We start from the raw sequence: 20244 nt of genomic DNA on the forward strand, positions 1-20244 counted from the left end.
CTTCATAGACTGAAAACGTCTGCCCTAGGGCAAAAGGTTAAAGTGGCAGTGCCCAAGGTGGGATGGGTCTACGAGGATGCTGTTGGCCTTCCTGAGACAGCGGGAGCTGAACAGGTCGGCCAGGGAGGGGAGGGGGCAGCCGATGATTCTCTCGGCGGACTTGACCACTCGCTGGAGCGCCTTCCAGCGAGTGCCAAACCACACACAGATACAGTAGGTGAGGATGCATCCGATAGCGCTCCGATAGAAGGACACCAGCAGTTCCTGTGCCAGGTGGTTGTTCCTGAATATTCTCAGGAAGTACAGTCTCTGTTGTGCCACTTCATCCAAAAAGCAGCCAGCATAATAATCTGTAAAACAGGCAAACCAACCACACAGACCCTTATTGGATGGAGTTCCCTCCTATCCCATCAATAACAGTTTAGTCAACATATTACTTAAGTACTCAATTAAGTGACCAATAAACATAATAACCCAAATGGATAAGTCATCACACAAACATATCAAAGAACATAAGAAATTGTGAATTTAATTCAATCATTGTTAACACCTTGACGTCCGAAATAGAATGGTGGTTGGTAGATTAGCCGTGACATTTCTATTATTGTATTGTGATCTGAGACATAATATTATGTTTATAAACATGACCCCGCAGCCCCTCCATCTTGAACAGCGCCGCTGTTTTTTCTTTTTTTTTTCCCCCAGGCCAGTAACTCACCATGATTTTCTCGATTTCCGTTGGGATAGAATGGGGGTTTTGGCCGATCGTCGATGTCCCCGTGCGTTTCGCGTGCGCGATCCTTTCACGTAAATGTCCCCGCAAATAGTCCATGTGTGACTGAAGAACAGAACTGAAAAGTTTCGCTAGCATAGCCCCAAGCATGGCTGCTGTAGGAGCTCGAGTGTGCAGACAGCAAACGGATGGCTGGGAGTAGCCTTGGAGAAGGAGAGGCGCTGACGTCACCTCTGCTTCATGCACGGTCTGCATGAGCTATCAGTGCACGAGTGGTGACTAGGGAAGGTTAGACGATCGCCGATTTTCGGATCAAAAGCTTTTATTCCGGTTTTAAAGACAAAGTCCGGGAATGTACGACGTGGCTGAGAGTCCCTGGGGGGATGTGCGATATAGTACGGTTTTAACATTAAGGGGCTCCCCGTGGCTTAGAAGGTGTTAATAGTTGTTTAGTTTTTGTATGTAGAATAAGCAGAGAAAAATACTACAACATGTGTGTTTGTGTGTGTGTGTGTGTGTGTGTGTGCGAGCGTGCGCGCGCGTGTGTGTGTGTGTGTGTGTGTGTGTGCGAGCGCGCACGTGTGTGTGTGCGCGCACGCTTGCGTGCGTACTTGTGTGTGTTGACTTAGAGATTTTATATACTGTAGCAATACGCCTTAAACAAAACTTTTTTTGAAGACTACTGGTATGCACTGGATTACGTTGATCTTGAATGTTTGTGTTGTTGCTGCACCCTGGATGAGTGTGTATATATATCTTAACGTAACTCGTGGGTATATGAAATTAGGGATGGAGCGCGTTCATTTTTATTGATAATGAGCACCTTATTATCCCGCTTATTGAGCTGGTCTTTTATCAAGCCCACTATTGAGCATTTTCTAATATTTTGTGGAAAGACGTGAGACGACAAATTCTGAACAGAACTGGTATCTTTTTTTATTGGCCATGTTGTTTTGACTATGAGTTTGTGGTTGACCAATGACCACCATCTATGAAGATAATTAACAAAAGTTAAAAAATATGATCAAAAATATCATTAAAACAACCATTCATTAAAGTGTTAAATGGCTTTATGTTATGAATGGTACTGTAATCATTTCTGGACGCCTCTTGTCTTGATTGTTTATACATGACATCATGGGCTTGCCTCGCAACAGCCAGACTCTCCCAGGGGAGAGTCTGGGAGTTCTCCATAGACAACGCATTACGCGATGACGTAGTTAATCACTTTGACCTACAGGTCCAGTCAGTAGTCATCAGCGCATCAAAACATTGTCGGGAGATCATCAAATACGTCTTTTCCAGACATAAATTCCAAAAGTGCAAACTGTTGTTCTTTTTTAAGTTCTGAGATTCTGTTGATTTCAGATAAAACTTCGCTTAATGCAGCTTCTATTTGCGATTTGTGAACTCGCTTCGGGCATGGGGACCGCCATGTTTGTTTACAAAATGTGAGAGCTGCAGCAGCCAGTCGACCAATCAGGAGCGCTGTCGCTCCAAATGCAGCCATTTGATTGGAAATTAGAACGTAAGTTCTCATAAGGACCACCAGACCGAGAAAGGAAGCACATTGGTGATGATGTAGCTCGGGATGGCCTGCGAGGCTAGTCATGGGCTGCTTTGCTCGATAACAGGCTCGACAAGCCCAAAGCTTATTGATACCAGGTACTCAATACATTTGTTATCGAGTTTGTAACGGGTTCGGGTTTCGAGCTCCATTCCTATATGAGATAATATCCTGTGGGTATGAGATATTATTGTAGGCTATACGGTGTGTGCGTTGCTGCTCACTAGCAAGCCTGGACGGTTAGTCGGGTGGTAATGTACGTGCCATCGGATACATAGGTCCCGGGTCCTGAGTTAAATTATTGTTTATAATAAAAAGAAAATGAATACAATATGTATTATTGAAATCTGTTCTTAGGCTATTTCCTAAGCAATGGATTAATACAAGTGTGTAAATTGGAGCGAATGGCATTGCGCGGCACAGACCGGTGGTTTTCAATTTCAACCAGTGGTCCTGGGACCACCAGTGGTCCTTTAGGGGGTTCCAGGTGGTCCCCAGCTAAATGATGGAGATTTGGTAACCAAATGGACCCTTATAGATGTGTAACTGTGGTTTAATTTTACGCTCTCAAGAGTTAAATTATTGTTAAACATTTGCATCCCATGCAAAGCAAGTGTTGACACGGAGCGCATAGAGACGCATAGGCCTACAATTCTGTGTACAAATCATGTTTTAATTATCCCTCTATCAAACAAGATGTGACATCACTCACATCAGCTTTGGTATTTTGTGAGCGCCTGAGGCAGACAACGGCTCATGATGACATGTGACCTTAATGCTCCTCTGTGCTGTTTGTTCAGGGTATATACCACCTTACAAAGATAAACAACAGGAAGATTAAGTATAGTAAGACTCTTAATTAACTTGTCAACATCAAGGTACTCAGAGAAGCCAACAGTGCCACTGGACTGTTCAGCACTACAAAGCTTTAAGTATAGTTTGATGCCAATACTTTCATACTTTTACTCAAGTACATTTTGAATTCCGGACTTTTATTTAGTATTTCTACTGCTGTATTGATACTTTTACTTGAGTAAAAAATGTGAGTACTTTTTCCACCACTGCCGACGTCAGTAAGTTTGATGCATGTCACTACTCTCTTATAGTGCTCTGGGTGTCCAAAAACAAGAAAATGCAAATGAGGGAGAAGCACTGAGCGCACTGGCCAATACAAACTAATGTGAGTGCGCTCCCGATGCGCGTGGTGCGCTTTTCCGAACGCACCCTATGACGTAGGTGATGACTAAGAAGTCGAGCTGTCTGTTGACCAGGAACCTGATAAAAACACTTGGACCAGCTTTTTGGCGACAAAATAGCGACAAAAAAGGTGAGAAAGCGATTTAGCACGGAATTCTCCTTTAATCCCTATGACATTATGTTTCAACGTGTCCCTATGATCTGTTATTTAATATTTGTGATGTCAGTCTCAACCAGCCCTCCTCCTCCTCCTCTCCATAAGGTCAACTCACCCTCTGGGTGGACTTGGTAAAAACTTCACCGCAGTGAAACTTTTTTCCACTCTGCCTCTTGCTGCCTGTCAATGTCTGGTCTCCTCTGAATACGGATGAAGAGATCAGTACATCCTGCCTCAACACCAGCTACATGTACTATTACCACCCCAACAACACTGCACAGCCTCCACACTTAATTAGCAGCAGCATCAGGTTGTGTTGAACAGAAGACATTGATCAGGGCCAGTCTGGGGAGATGAAACGGGGAGAGAATGGAACTGACCTGACCTGATCTGTCTTTTAATTCGAATGAAGAGGGTTTTTTTTGTTTGTTGTTGTTGTTCAGAAAGCAGCTTTCCAGTCTCCTCAGAAGACTTCAATTTATAGACAAAGGAGAACTAATAGCTGGAGAATCAAGGAGAGGAGAGAGAGATGGAAGGGAAAAGTGAGAGAGAATGAGAGAGAGAGAGATGGAGGAGAGATGTGTCAAAGGGGAACATTAAGGACAGAGGTTGAGAAAGTGGATGATAGGACGGCAGACATAGAGCAGAGAGGGAGAGTGAGAACAGATGATGACAAAGAAAAACTACAACTCGCCTCTACCAATGAGTTGCAGTTACATCTGTGTTTGTTCTGACTCATTCTTAATACCATAGTGAAGTTGATGGCATTTTATGAACATCTTTTGTGCGGTCATATCCGTGACCTTGACCTTTTGGACCACCCAATCAGTTCATCCTCGAGTCCGTGTGAATGTTTGTGCCATATGCAGCATAATCAAATTCCCTCAAGGCATTCCTGAGATAATATCACGTTCACGAGAACGGGACGGACGGACGGACGGACGGACGGACGGACAACCCGATGCCTTTGGCCACGGCTGTCGCGGGCGGAGGCCTAAAAAGTATGCTAGTGACAGAGCAAGAATGTGTGTGTGGGTGTGTGTATACTGTAGAAGCAGGGTGAGAGAGAGAGAGAGAGAGAGAGAGAGAGAGAGAGAGAGAGAGAGAGAGAGAGAGAGAGAGAGAGAGAGAGATAGGGAGGGAGGCTTGGAGGGAGAGAGAGGCAGTGCAGGAGGAAAAGAATGGGAAGAGAGGAGGGTTGGAAAGGAGAAACAGAGGGATAAAAGAGAGGGAGGGAACGAGTGAAAGAGGTGGTGGTTGTAGACGTGTGGTGGAGATGAAATTGGAGAAGAGTTTGTAAACTTTCTCTCACCAGGGACACACGCTGCTGCTGCAGCTCTGTGTGTGTGTGTGTGTGTGTGTGTGTGTGTGTGTGTGTGTGTGTGTGTGTGTGTGTGTGTGTGTGTGTGTGTGTGTGTGTGTGTGTGAGCGTGCGTCCGTGCACAAATGCGCGACACGCATATGCGCACATGTGTTTTTGCTTACGTTAGCACATTTATGTCTGTGCACTCAAATTCACAGACGTCTACGTGTGTTCCCTTATGTATGCACTGGGGCCAAACATGGATGTGTGAGTAAGTACAAGCCAAGGAGAAGCAGAACTAACTGATTTTAGTTATTTTTTGAGGGGGGGGGGGGGGGGGGAGTCCCACCCTCCCCTCCCAGTGTCCCACCCTCCACTCCCACTGTCCCACCCTCTCCCCTCCCGAGTCCTGCCCCCTGGCCCGGCCCACGGATCCTCCCCGCAGCAGAAAGCCAAGGTCCCACGTCTCTGTGAGAGTCCATTCAGTGAGTCGGTCCCTCTGAATGGAGAGTCTATAGCGCTTTGCAGAGTTTGTGGAGGAAACATGAGAGCCCTGCGTTCAGCCTTCTGCCTCCTCTCCCTCACCCTGGTCCTCTGGTCCCTGGGCCACGTGCACGCAGGTACGTCCCTCACAGAGCCGCCACTGTCCTGACACTGCACTGACACGCTGGCACACACACGCACTAGCACACAGCCACCTGTGCACACAAATACAAGCAGAGAGACACACACACACACACACACACACACACACACACACATACACAAACATACCGATTCACATGAACATGTCACACAGACACAGACATACTGTACATGCGTATTATGCACACATGTGGGCACTTGCATATACTGTATAATGTATATGTAATTCACATACACACACAGAAATACAGTATAGATACAGGAGTGCACACACACAGACTGGTACCAATACACAGAGACAACTCACTTACACACCCGCATACCTGTACATGCGCTCTCACTTTACAGAACATACCAACAGCATCCACAAACTCACTCTCTCTCCCTCCCTCCCTCCCTCTCTCCCTCTGTCAGGGAGCCACTATGCAGGGAGGGGAGAGGAGATCAGGTCGTGGTCCCTCTCTGGGGCGTCCCTCATTGGGTATAAATCACAGTTATACTCCTGGCTGATGGGTATTCCTTTCAAACTTGGCACCTACTCTGCACGTACTGTATCCAACCAAGGACACTGTAGTTGTGTAGGTAGATAGATAGATAGTTAGATAGATACCTTTATTATCCCATGGGGGAAATTCAGTCGTCCAGAGGCGGCTCAGCAGTTGTCTGTGCGTGCATATGTGTGTGTGTGTGTGTGTGTGTGTGTGTGTGTGTGCACGTGCGCGTGCGTGAAAAGATGCATTCTGGAGTCCAGGGTGAATTGACTGTCAGTCATCCTGTATGTAGTGTGGAATGTGTTGTGCTTCGCGGTGTGTCCTCGCTCCACACAGCCTTCATGCTCCTCAGCGCTATGTGGTCGCCTGTGATGAATCTGTCTGTAGGAACACTGATGCCAGCAGTGTGCAGACAGACATCCAAGCTCTCGCAGTCCAGCTACTGGTGTCATGTTGCTTACGGACCATTTCTATTCCTGTGTGTGCGTGTGCGTGTGTTAGTATGGGTAGTAGTGAGGTGGTAATGGCACTGCAGTAGGGGCATTGGGAGCAGTGTTGGGGCAGTGATGGCAGTATAGGGCAGTAGTGTATAGTCTCGCATAGACAGATGATTGGATATCTCTGCCTGTCAATCTTCTGATTACATCTGAGTTCATGGTATGTGGCTTTGACCGGTGATACCGCTATCCCAGATTAGAGAGGACCGGACAGTTTTTGTATAATCCCCAAATTGTTACCACCCACCTCTAGCCCACACAGAATTAGAGAAGATATGAAATGGATAAAGGAGAGGTGGAGAGGGATGGAGAGAGGAGAATCTAGTAGATTATAGTAGTAAATGGGGAAAAAGTACAGTATAATGTGTATTTTGGCACGTGGACTAATATTTCCTATATCCATAACATAGAGAACTAAAGTGTGTGTGTGTGTGTGTGTGCGTGCGTGTGTGTGTGTGTGTGTGTGTGTGTGTGTGTGTGTGTGTGTGTGTGTGTGTGTGTGTGTGTGTGCGTGTGCGTGTGCGTGTGTGGGACTCTAAACAGCAGATGTTTGGGTTGTCATGTTCTCTCACCTCCACAACTCAAAAACTTAGATAGAAAGCGAGAGAGAGAGAGAGAGAGAGAGAGAGAGAGAGAGAGAGAGAGAGAGAGAGAATGTCAGTTCTCTCTCTGTACAGTATGTGAGTTCCGCTGGGTCTTCATTAGAGATCCTCAATGAATTAATTATAAGACAATAATGCTCAACATACCAGCTGATGTTTATTCACATCATGGAGAGAGATGATGAGACTCGCTTTCGAGTCTGTTTGTTCTCGGAATTGCGATGCTTAAAGAGAGACAGATCTGCATCCCCACACGCCATTGTAGCACCACTGTCATCGTGTGTGGTTGTCGCTGTGGTAACAAGCCAAATAAATATGGATTTGGGCTTTTTTTTTATTTATTTGGGCTTCAGTGCATCTGCAACGCACAGTCCTTGTTCAGTAGGCTGGCGGGACGCAGGCCGCAATGGACACAACAGTGACAGCAACCAGGATGAATAAAGTCCCTATTTGGGAGGAAAATGTATGCGTTAGAGTTGTGGTGGTGTGGACCGCTTGACCCTTGGCTCACCCTGGAGTTTAGACACATTGCTGCTTGGGAAGGAATGGAGATGTGACAGTTGGTGTGCGTCCAAACAAGACAAATCAAGCATGTTTATAAATGTGGAACAGAATGCACACAGCCTTTTCTCCTTCTGTCTCGCTCTTTGTAGGTTTGTTTAGGTTATGGCCAAATCAACTATAACGGTGCCAGGATTTCACTTAATAAGCATTCTCATAAGACATAAACAAGCCAATAGATACAAAGGTTCATATCATCACTGTAAGGCGTAAGTAAAACTTGTATGGCCATAATATAACTGTTACTTTTCAGGAAATGGGGAAAAAAACACCCTTATCAGATCAGCTATTTTCACTGATTTTGCGCAACCTTTAAAAAGAAGTTGAGAAGACAATTATTTACCCCCTTTTTCTTCCCTAATGTAGTCATTATGCCAATTAATTCCTCCCTACACACATTTCTGTGTTTCCACTGCTGTTGTATCCTACTGACTCACCTGCCAGTGAGGAGCCCCTACCTCCCGGTAGGGGCTTTGTCCTACTCCCTGCTGACAGGCGTCGCCCCAGCCTGTAATGGCCAATGTCACCCTCCCCGTCCGGCCTCCCTCCCCCAAATACGGGCCAATTGTGTTCGCAATCGCATAGACGTTCAACAAAGCCACTGTGGTGGTGGTGGTGGGCAGGGACTTTACCACTGCGCCACCTGAGCACCCTTAATTTTTAGATTTGATATGGAGATATAAGGTTTATGCCTGACCGTGGCGATACAGCACTCCTGTAATAATTTTAAATTAAATCCTGTGCAGTAAAATCCCTCCACTGAGGTTACTGTGTTCTTGATTTCCATGAGTGTTTGTGATGCATACTATAAGCATGTATCTGTCTAGTATTACAATACAAGATTATAGATTCAACATGTAAAAAGGTGCATTGTCGGCAGTTCACACTGAACATGATTATGTTCACACACAAGTGCCGGATGGCTCTTTCTGTATGAGTTAATGGACAACAGAATGCACGCACGTGTGTGCGCGTGTGTGTGCATGTGTGTGTGTGTTTGTGTGTGTCAACACTGTCGTTTTCTACGCTCAGCGGTTGTGTTCCGGATGACAAGAAAAACTGTTCAATTTCAGGACTGCCAACTACGGTGAGGCAGAACTGCAAACCGTGCATACAACAGACAAAATGGACAGAAAACATATTGGACATCCTAAATGAAAGCAAATTACAAGTGGTACAGACACGTTGGTTTATGATTTAAGAGTTGAGCATGGCTCAGTGCCATGCATGGGCTCTCCTAAAAGCAATACAGGAATGGAAACCTGAACCAGCGTTAATGCCTTGCACTATCCATTGCTCTACATATGGGAGCTGAACCCTTAATAACCTTTATCAGTATTGGGTGTTGCAGTTGAAGACCACACAGCTCAGTAGAATCAGGCAGTCTCCTCAGGTGAACTCTATCTCATTTATCACAGAGGTACAGTATGGCACAAACTAGATTTAGTAGAACCTGTCTCCCTCCACCCTCCACCCTCTGGTCGGTCTGTCTGTCTGTCTGTCTGTCTGTCTGTCTGTCTGTCTGTCTGTCTGTCTGTCTGTCTGTCTGTCTGTCTGTCTGTCTGTCTCTCTCTCTCCTGGAGACACTGATGGTGTCCGTCCGCCCTCCCCCCACATATACTGTACATACGCGCGTGTGCGCATAAACACACACACACGCATGCGCGCAAGCACGCACACACAGCGTGCACCGGCACACACAGGTTAGGTGCCGGTACTGTACACGCATTACTGGGATTGGATGACATCCTGTCAGATCTGTGTCTATCTGTCTCTCACTCTCTCACACTCATTTGATGTACAATACAGTATGTGTGTGAGTGTGAGCGAGCGGGTGTGTGAGATTTTTAGAAGAGCAGCCACAGCGCTCCTCTCCTCTCGGTGTTTGTGTTTCTCTGAAAGCCTCCCTGTGTATATCTTCACATCTTCGCTAACACTAGGCCACCAGTGACAAAATAAGCATCCTTCCCTTCACTTCTGAAAAATGCATTTCCCCGGTGGAACACGTGGTTCGCGTCTGTTTGATGTGTTATCCTCTCCCTGATCCGACGTCGCTTCTCACTGCCATGCGAACGTGCAGAGGAAGAGATAATCAAAAGCCCCTTGTTCTGAGACGCCATATCCTCCCCTGGCAGAGGATCTTACCCACAATTCACAGTGTGAGACTGCTCACACATTTATCCATCTGTGACCAAAACAAATCAAAGGTAAATGTCTATTTTTTTGGTAACTTTTTGTTGTTTTCTTCTTTTGGTCAACACATTTTGTCTCAACAATCTTGAGGAGATTATGGGCTATGGGTATTGTTTGTTATTCAGGAGTTGAGGCTCCTGAGAGTCCAGTGATTCCCAAACTTTTTAGCTCAAGACCCAAAAGAGAGATTAGCCCGGAACCCAAACTATTGAAAACAGCAGATCTACAAGCTCACAACGCGTTGCTTGTGCCGTGTTGTGAGCTTGCAGATCGTCTATTTTCACTACTTTTTAGACATTTGTTTATTAATTTATGGAATTTCTTTTATTTTTATTTTTATTTATTTATAAATGAATTACTTATTTGTGAAATTTTTTGGGAATGTGTTTTCAAAATGTTTTGAAATAACAATAATTTAAAAACAAAATGTAGGAAACAAAAAATGTATAGACCCATAAAAATGTGTCTGTGACCCACACGTGGGTTCCGACCCAGTTTTGAGGTAATGGACCTGGTTTGTCAAGCCTGTGATCTGCTCCAAACAGAGAAGACAGACAGACCTTGTACAGACCAGTACGATGTCCAAAATCACTTTTCAGGAAATTGATTAATTTAATCAAATCAATCAACTTTATTTATGTAGGTCCATTAAAAAAACAACAACATAAAAACACTATACATACAAAAAGAACACCCGCTAAAACAAACACATCAGCTATAACAAGAGACAATCATACCAGTTTTTCCAAAAGAAGACCTTGTAGCACTGAGACTATTTAGTCACAAGCTCTTGCTAATACTATTCATTGGTCAAATATTTCTAAAACCCACAGACATGAGCACTTCTAACCTGGTGTCTCTATTGTGGGCACGTCATGATAGCAAAAATGTCCAAAATACGGCTAAATAACTATAACATAGGTCACTAATTTATGAAAAACATTAAATATGGGAAGGTTTCTAGTTGACATGGACAATCTGGCAGGCAGTGAGACAGACAAGTAGGCATACAGACAGACGGGCACAAGCAGGCAGTCAGACAGGCCAGCATGCAGCCCACACACAAACCTCAATTTATCCCTGGTTGTATACACAAAGGAGTTCTTGTACACAAATAGAAGGCCAGGCATTATCCTGAGGAGGGAGAAGGTCATAGGGCTCCCGTGGACCCACCCCACCCCCCCACTTCCCCCATGTTGGTTTAACCTCATCAGTGTCAATCACATACAGATGGGCTCCAGTTCACAGTTAGAATACTGGTGATGTAGCGCTGGCTAGAGTGGCTGTTTTCTCCAACAGGAGGGCCAAGGTTCAAGGTTTCGTTATTGTTATTGCGTACGTAGAAATTCTTTCTCTCAGGTACGGGCTTCAATCAATCCCCTGTCAAAGTGTTTGTGAGCAGCACACGCGGCACTACCTGCCTCACGCCTTGGAGGTCTTGGAGGTTACGGTAGAATCGAGGACGAGGCCGTTTGAGATGGCCGAGTGATGAATGGTCTACACCCATGTTTCTAGACACTAACTGGCATGTTACCCTTTTCAACATGCAATTTTATGCAGTTCAAAGGACATCCTTACTTACTGCAAGTTACAGTACACAGGCAGGAAATGCTGCAGTCACACGCACTATCAGGGACGTGCTGGGCCCCTGATTCAGCCCGGGAAAAAGAGTTGGAGAGGCCCTCATTGCGTGCAGAGATCTCTCTCTATAGTGCTGCTACTCAAAGATTGGCCATTGGGGCTGTACATGAGTTATATTTCGTCGTTGTCGGGTGGAAACCTTGTATGTCCAAAACCATTTAAAAATGATTTAAACTAGTGAAAACAGCCGATCTACAAGCACACAACACCTCGCGGTGCGAGGCGTTGTGTGCTTGTAGATCTGCTGTTTTCACTGCTTTTGTGCGACAGCCTTGTATGGTGAAGCAGGGCTTTGCTTTGCGAAAAAATTTACACATTTGAAACTTGGAGATACGAGGTTTCTGTCCGACAGTGACGATTTACTTTGTTGGCCGCCCAGCCCCCAAAATGGAACGAAGGCCGACATTTTATTTTTATTTTTTTCCTAATGGCCGGCCGGGAATGAAGCGGCCGTTCGGGAGTTGTCCCGCTTTTCCCAATGGCCAGCACGTCCCTGCGCACTATCTTCTGGGAGCTGCCCAGTACGCCCACGGCTCTGTCCCATATCGCTCTCTGAGGAGTTCCAATGCAGAAGTTGACATAGAAGTGCCTGGTTCAAGGATTTCTCAACAGAAGCTCAGTGGTAGGGGGGACACACGGGGTCATCCATTCCCCTTGGTTAGATATTCCCAGCCGGTCCAAGCGTTCGAGCCAGTGACCTTGAGGTCACAGCATGCTGACACTGCCTGGAGTGGAACAGTATTAAAAATGATGGGATGTCCTCAAGTACCAAGACTTTGTGCATTAATACTGTTGTACACCCTTTCTACTTCCAACTCTGAGATTCAGGGACATGCAGAGAATGTTAGAGAGGCAGGGGCTGAAATTTCTAGAAGGGCCTTTTGGTGAAAATATCGAAAATAGCAGACCTCCAAGTTCACAACACGTCACGTTGCTTGGAGGTCGGCTATTTCCGGTGCTTGATACCACACTGAACTAAGCATAATCAAGTCAATACTGTCGTAACAGCTTGGATTTCTACACAGAGGGCAATTCTTTCAACATAAGATGCTGCATTCAAGTTCAGGAGAGTTTAGACAAGACAATTCTCTTGAATGCTGCCTTCAGGGAGGCATTTGTGTTTCTTTCATGAATGCTGTAAAAACTGCGTTCATGGTCTGGAGAGGGCACTTTTTACAGACGGATAAAAGGGCCGGGGCTCAAGCCCCTTTTGATTTCTACTGTATGTGTGCACGTACCTGCTGAGATTGTATTGCATTTTGTGATTCCAGAGGTCGTTGTTGTTTATTGTCTATTTTGTCTGTCGCCACTTAGTCAGAGCATAGTCAGAAGCATGACATTTGGCACACAGTTAGAACGGCATATGGATTTTTTTTGGCTATATAGGGCCATTGCAGATTTAGGAAACTTCTGGGAGCCAATTAAAGTTTGGCTTTCATAGACTTTACTATACAGTAAGATAATACAAAAAATAAATATGCTTAGCATGTGAGAGGTCAAACTAGGGGTTTTTCGTGATTCTGAATCCAATGCAAGCAATTGTTTTGCATGAAAAACATTCCTTTCTGAAGCATGGCCCCCACAAAACTGTGAAAAGTGATGACTCATCACTAAACCATAGTTTTATGGGGGCCGTTTTTAGCCCAAGGAATGTTTTTCGTGCAAAACAAATGCTTGCATTGGATTCAGAATCATGAAAAAAAAACTAGTTTTACCCCTCACATGCTACTTAAAGCATATTTATTTTTTGTATTATTTTACTGTATAGTAATTAAAGTCTATTAGTGGAGTTCTTTGTACATGCAATTTTTAGTTTTCATTGTCAATTCGTGTTAAAGTTTATTTTTCACTTCCAATTTGTAGATTATGGTCTATAGAACAATTTTGGTTCGAGTGTCAAGACAGTAGATTGAAGAAAAATATATTTTTTGCCCTATTTCCAAAATGAACAAAATCGGAATTGTGTTTTTTGAACAGTGTCTTAGTTTTCCCACAACTGCTGTGTAATATATATTTTTTATTGCTATATCAAGTCAATACTGTGTGGGGAATCAATTGGAGTCAAATATTTGTTTTGAATATTATGATATTTCACACAATGAGACAATAATATGGTTATTACACTCATACAAAACAATGTGGTTAAATGTTTTCCTGTACCACAATATAGTGCCATTGACTTTAACAACTACTAGAACAATATTCTAACAAAGACAAAATAAATCTAACACCTATATACAGTCTGCTCTGGTCTAGCTAGTTCTCACAAGTAGGCCTACATTTTCACAGATGTGTGCATTTCAACTTTTCCTTCATGTAACTGCACCGAGTGCAGGTTGGCATACAAGCACTTTTACAAGACAGTGCACTTCACATTTTAATATATCCTTGGCAAGGGGCAGAGTGGTCCAAATGGGACCACTAATCCCATAATCAGTGGGACTGTGGACGGGCATCATGAATCTGAATGAACCAGTAAGACTCCCTAATCGGGAGATAAGCGACCGTCATGTCGCATACACAAACTTTAGAAGGCAAAGGTAGCCAATCAGGAGGGAATATGGGAAATGGGACTGATCCATGTTGATGACATGACTATAGAGATACTGTGTACCGCTTTGTGTGATTTTAGGGCAGAATCTGTTGGAGCAGTGTCCAAAAATGTGTTTTGCAAGAATCAGCCTCATGGTGGCACTAGAAGAGGGCCATGTGAGAAATGAGGGGTGGAGGTTGTGGTTTTGCAGCCAAGGAGTGTGTGTGCAATGTTTGGCATGGATCGGGGCAACTGACAGACTGACAGCCGGTGGAGGTTTTGATTGACAGAGTACTACTACACATATGCAGATACATACATATGTGCTGTTGCCCAGGCACTTGCTTGGAAGACTGTTCAGATGTTGATCCAAAGCATCAGTTGTGGGGGTGGAATTCTTTCCACATCCCTAGTTTTCTGTGAGAATTGTGTCATTCAAACACAATCAACATCATTGCCCTCGTTTGAGTCATCAGGGTACAGCCTACAGACAAAGTTTGTCACCACTTTTTTCAGCCTTGGAGATGCTTATGTTGGAGTGTCGGCGAGGGTTACAGATTCCTACATGAGTGATGGTACTTTGCACATCACCTTGCAGCAGGATCACTTACCCTTGAATTTGAATGACGATGTGCTGTCTGAGCCAGTGAATGCATGGATAGAGCCATGCCCTTGCATGTTGTCATGCCCAGGTTTGTGGCGATGGTATTCTAGGAGATCATTCTAGTAGTCTTTACAGCTTTGAAGGAGATCCAGATTTCCACAGCTGATACTAAACCGGATTCGGCATGCCATCGACCCTCACTTGAGGGAATACCAAAACAGCTTTCGAGAGGAGAGAACCACAGTAGCCCATATCTTGGCCTTGAGAAGACTGATCGAGGAGGTGAAGAAGAACAACCTGACGGCTGTATTGTGCTTTATTGACTTCAAAAAGGCTTTTGACTCAATACACAGAGGCACCATGGTGAAGATCCTGAAGGCCTACGGTGTCCCTCCCAACCTACTCCGGGCAATAGAGACCATGTATGCAGGAACACGGGCCAAAGTGGTGACCCCAGATGGCAACAGTGAGGAGTTTGACATCCTGGCTGGGGTACTGCAAGGAGACACCCTAGCCCCCTTCCTCTTTGTCATAGTCCTGGATTATGCGGTCAGGAAGGCCATCAGTGGACAAGAGCAGGATCTTGGCCTCAAGACGGCACCCTGCAGTAGTCTTGACAGACCTAGACTACGCGGATGACATCAGCCTACTCTCCAACCAATGCCAAGAAAACTGAGGTGATCACCTATAAGATCCTCTCAGAACATCCACCTCTCACAACAACAGGAGGCACTGCTCTGAAGGGAGTCAAGGACTTCAAGTACCTGGGCTCATGGGTCAACTCTACAGAGCAAGATCTTTAAGTGAGGAAGGCACTTGCATGGAGGGCCCTTAATGGCATGGCTAGTGTATGGAACTCCAACCTCCCCCGACAAACCAAACTCAGCTTCTTCTATGTGATGGTAGAGTCTGTTCTCCTATATGGCAGTGAATGCTGGACCTTGCTCTGCAGAAGTCTCTAGACGGGTGCTACACCAGAATGTTACGTGTAGTGCTCAACATCAGCAAGAGTTCACATGTCAGCAACAAGAATCTGTATGCTGGAATATTAAGGGTGAGTGATAAAATAGCAGCCAGGAGAATGAGACTTGCAGGACACTGCCAAAGACAACAAGAGCTGCCAGACAGTAAACTGGTGCTGTGGGAACCAACACATGGGCACCGGTCACAAGGACGTCCCACAATAACATATGTGGATGTACTCAAGAAAGACGCAGGAGCGCAAAGCACCAGCGAGCTGGCCGGATGTTTGGAAAACCGGGATGACTGGAAGCGATGATGGAAGGCTCGTCTGAGGACGACCTAGGAGAGATGGCCGCATTCAGAGCTTGGATATGATGAAAATTACACAGAAGCACTACAACAACATCTGTGTCTCCAGTATGCACCATCCCAAGTGATGATGTTTGGAGGGCATAGAGAAGATGTAGGGCCTACTAGGACACAAGTGTCAGCTTCCTCATGGTTGCATTGATCCATTGTTGGTGGACTGTTTCCAACGTGGTGGACTTGATCAACTGCAGTAATGTAGACATCCTTGTCATCTGAAAACTGTGAATCTGTTAACTTACTTGAAAGGAATGATTACAGCTCCTTCTTACTTAACAGCTCCTTCTTGTTGTCAATGTTTGCCAGAAACCTTTGCCAATTTCAGTACTCCACCATCAATAACAAAAGTCATACACAATTGGCACAACTAACTCCTCCTGAACAGAAACCTCCTCAACAGAAATCACATCCAGGCTCTGAATGTGGCCGCGGAAATCTGGATCTCCTTCAAAGCTGGAAAGATTACTAGAATGATCTCCTTGAATACCATCACCACAAACCTGGGCATGACAACATGCAAGGGCATGGCTCTATCCATGCATTCACTGGCTCAGACAGCACATCGTCATTCAAATCCATGGCAGGGTAAGCGATCCTGCTACAAGGTGATGCGCAAAGTGCCATGCCTCATGGAAGAATTTGTAACCCTCGCTGACACTCCAACACAAGCATCTCCAAGGCTGAAAAAAGTGGGCAATGATGTTGATCATGTTCGAATGACACAATTCTCACATAAAACTAGGGACGTGCAAAGGATTCCCCCCCCAACTGATGCTTTGGATCAACATCTGAACAGAAGCGTCTTCCAAGCAAGCGCCTGGGCGAGAGCACATAACTATGTATCTGCATGAATATGTATTGTAGTACTATGTCATTCATTCATTCAGGTCCATGATGGCCGTCCACAGTCCCACGGATTATGGGATTAGTGGTCCCATTTGGACCACTCTGCCCCTTGCCAAGGATATATTAAAGTGTGGAATGCACTTGTAAACGTGCTTGTATGCCAACCTGCACTCGGTGCAGTTGCATGAAAGAAATGTTGAAATAAACACATCTGTGCAAATGTACTTGTGAGAACTAGCTAGACCAGAGCAGACTATATATTAGATTAGAACGTTTATTCTTTGTTAAAATATTGTTCTAGTAGTTGTTAAAGCCAATGGTACTATATTGTGATACAGTTAAAACAAATGTAACTGTATTGTTGATGTTGAGTGTAATAACCATGTTATTGTCTAATTTGTGTGAAATATCAGAATATTTAAAACAAATATTTGACTCCAGTTGATTCCTCACACAGTATTGACTTGATATAGCAACAGAAAAATATATTGCACAAGCAATTGTGGGAAAATCTTAATTCTGATTTTGGTTATTTGTGTTAATAGGGTAAAAAATATATTTTTCTTCAATCTGCTGTCTTGACACTCGAACCAAAATTGTTTTATAGACCATAATCTACAAATTGGAAGTGAAAAATAAACTTTAACACAAATTTGAAATGACTGAGTGTCCAGGCACCCCACTATATGAGACACCAACTTTAATTGGCTCCCACAAGTTTCCCAAGACAAATCTGCGATGGCCCTATAGCCAAAAATGTTCCATATGGCATGTTCTAACTGTATGCCAAATTTCATACTTCTATCATAAAGTGCACGATTCCATCAACATACTGCCCGAAATGCCCGGACTAACTGTACCTACTGTACTTTCGAGGAATGAATCAACCAAATGTTGTTTGTCAATATTTGTCTCTTGCAACACAATCTGGCGGGGAACCCCAGCACCACAGTGAAACATTAGGACCTGAGAGTATGAGAAATTCAAGGTCTGTGCTCTGTTATGTTGTGTTGTGTTGTGTTTGGCCAGACATTCACCCCCGCTGTGGCAAAAGCTGGTGCACATACCTGTTTCTCTTTTGATAAGACCTTTTGTGGAATTTAGCACCCCAAAACGCCAAAACTCCAGAGAAATTTCTCATCACTGCAAAACTGCCAATTATTCAATAAGCAGGAATTATGCATGAGCAGATGTCTGATACGAGTTGCAGCCTAATTGCTTTTTTCTTCTTATTTTTTCCTTTTTGGTTTTTCAGAAAACATTCAGTATTATCTCCTGTCGCAACAAAAAGCTTAGAGTTAAGTTAAGTCATTGTTTCTCCTGTCTATCAGAAAGCCCTATAGACCCTTTAGACTACTAGAGCATACATGGGCAACTGGCGGCCCGGGGGCCTCATGCGGCCCCCACCTTCACTTAATGCGGCCCGCAGGTTAATATTGGAATACTGATTTATTATTGATTTCAGCCGTTAATTCCAAACATGGAAATATGACCTGCTTTATTTACTTCAGTCTGTATTAGTAGCTTAAAGACAAGAACTAAAAAATATATTCTTTTTTATGTTGAATGTATTTGTATTTCTTATGTTCATAAAGTATGTTCAAATTCAAAAATAGCAGATCTACAAGCTCAAAGCGATGCGTTTTGAGCTTTTAGATCGGCTATTTTTGCTACTTTTCTATGACATAGAATGATGGTGTAGGGCATAAATGTACGAAAAAGGTTCAAATACAAGATAACTGCCGATAGTATATATATACCGGTATATATGTGTGTATCTGTGGCCCTCAGGAGTGAGTGTGGAAAGACAATAAGGCCCCCATCATCAAAGTTGCCCACCCCTGCCTTAGAGCATGACAATAATAATGGAATGATTATTAATTTACCTCTGTATGATCTATCCTAATGGGTTATCAACTGAGATTACCAGTAGTTAATATTATCAGCTGGTTGTTTTTCACACAAAAAAATGTACAGCATGTTATCACAAGACACAGAATAAGAGAGAGAAAGATCTCAATCTTAGATATTGAAGGGGGAAAATCACTTTGAACATAACACCAGACACCACTCAAAAATGCTGTTGGCCCGTGGGTATAGTGTGGTACAGATGAGGTCTTTGTAATGTGTCACACTTTACTGATGTTATCCTGTACTATTCCCCTAGTGACACTGTTCAAAAGATCATACTGTATCTTTGGGTTGTTTTTGAAAGTGGTGAGGACTGGCTGGTTTGAGTTTGAGTTTTGAGTTTTATTACAGCTTGGCAAAGCTGTCAATAAACATACGCTGTAACTTCTTGTCACTTTGTCACTTTCTCCCCTTTCTCCCTGGTCGACCACATCGCCATTCTACAGCTTCTTCCACATGATGGAGTAGTAACATTTATTCCAATGTTTATAATATACAGTTGTGGCAATGCAGAGTTTCCATTTAAACAACATATTGCCCCAAATAACTATCCTCTGCTTCAAGCATGATTTTTCTTTTGACTTCTACAATGCTTACTGTGAACCTCTGCAAAGCAAACTCCTAATGCATGACAGATGCCCGAGTGGATGAATGAACAAAATTAGGACCTCTACAAGGGCTACTGTTGTTTTTGCATAAAACAGCTACCCCTTGCTACTCTCCATCACTGGAAAAGCAGAGTGAATCATGGGAAAATCTTTCCAGCTCTGAGGATGGTGACTCATCTCAGAGGCTTTCCACTCCAACATCTGGCCATGTCCTGCCTCCATCGCTGACTAACACAACCAAAAACTGAGGCTTTATTCCTGATATTTGCTGGTTTCCACTGACCTAATATAGACATACCGTAACAACAGCAGTGAAGAAAATGACAGACTTTCTCTAAGTATTGAGATGATTAAGTGCTTTAAAGAATGCCTACTGTTTGATGTGAAGTTGGTCTCTTTTCTGATAAGGGAGCCAGTTGGAAAAGTGATTTCAGGGAGGCAGTAATCAGCTTATCGAGGCTTGATTCCCTGATGACGGGAATGTTGAAAGTAGTTGAGAAATGATTGATTGGACTTAGAAAAAGAAGAGGAATGGTTCTGGCACAAAGAGCAGAACCGAACATAAAAAAATACCGGTAATAACAAATCAAATCATAAAAATTGGAATTGCATGTGAAAAATTATATTGGTCTTCATACAGTATGACATAAAACAGCCACCCACAGTTCACCTTTTACCCAGCTCTTAATTTCAGAAAACTACCACCCTGGCCCAGCTAGAGAAGTCTTGTAAATGTGCTCCAATTTGTTTTACATGGTGTAATTCCTCTGAGATTTCAGTGTGTTTTTGGACAAAAAACAGACAAGGTTGTGTGGTCTCTGCAGAT

At 44.0% G+C, this 20244-nt stretch overlaps 1 protein-coding gene across 1 annotated transcript in view; it reads left to right on the top strand.

Moving 5' to 3' along the window:
• cspg4 (chondroitin sulfate proteoglycan 4) overlaps positions 1-20244 on the top strand; it is a gene marked incomplete at both ends in the record, with an annotated part of 167984 nt that overhangs the window by 53744 nt on the left and 93996 nt on the right. Inside the window, 3 exons of the mRNA XM_080737137.1 lie at positions 5365-5577; positions 6017-6148; positions 6430-6497. Coding sequence (XP_080593263.1) covers positions 5365-5577; positions 6017-6148; positions 6430-6497 — 413 coding nt within the window. The remainder of the gene's footprint in view (positions 1-5364; positions 5578-6016; positions 6149-6429; positions 6498-20244) is intronic.

The sequence above is a fragment of the Nannobrachium achirus genome, assembly GCF_963921795.1.
Source record: "Nannobrachium achirus genome assembly, chromosome: 11".
NCBI classification, from domain to species: domain Eukaryota; kingdom Metazoa; phylum Chordata; class Actinopteri; order Myctophiformes; family Myctophidae; genus Nannobrachium; species Nannobrachium achirus.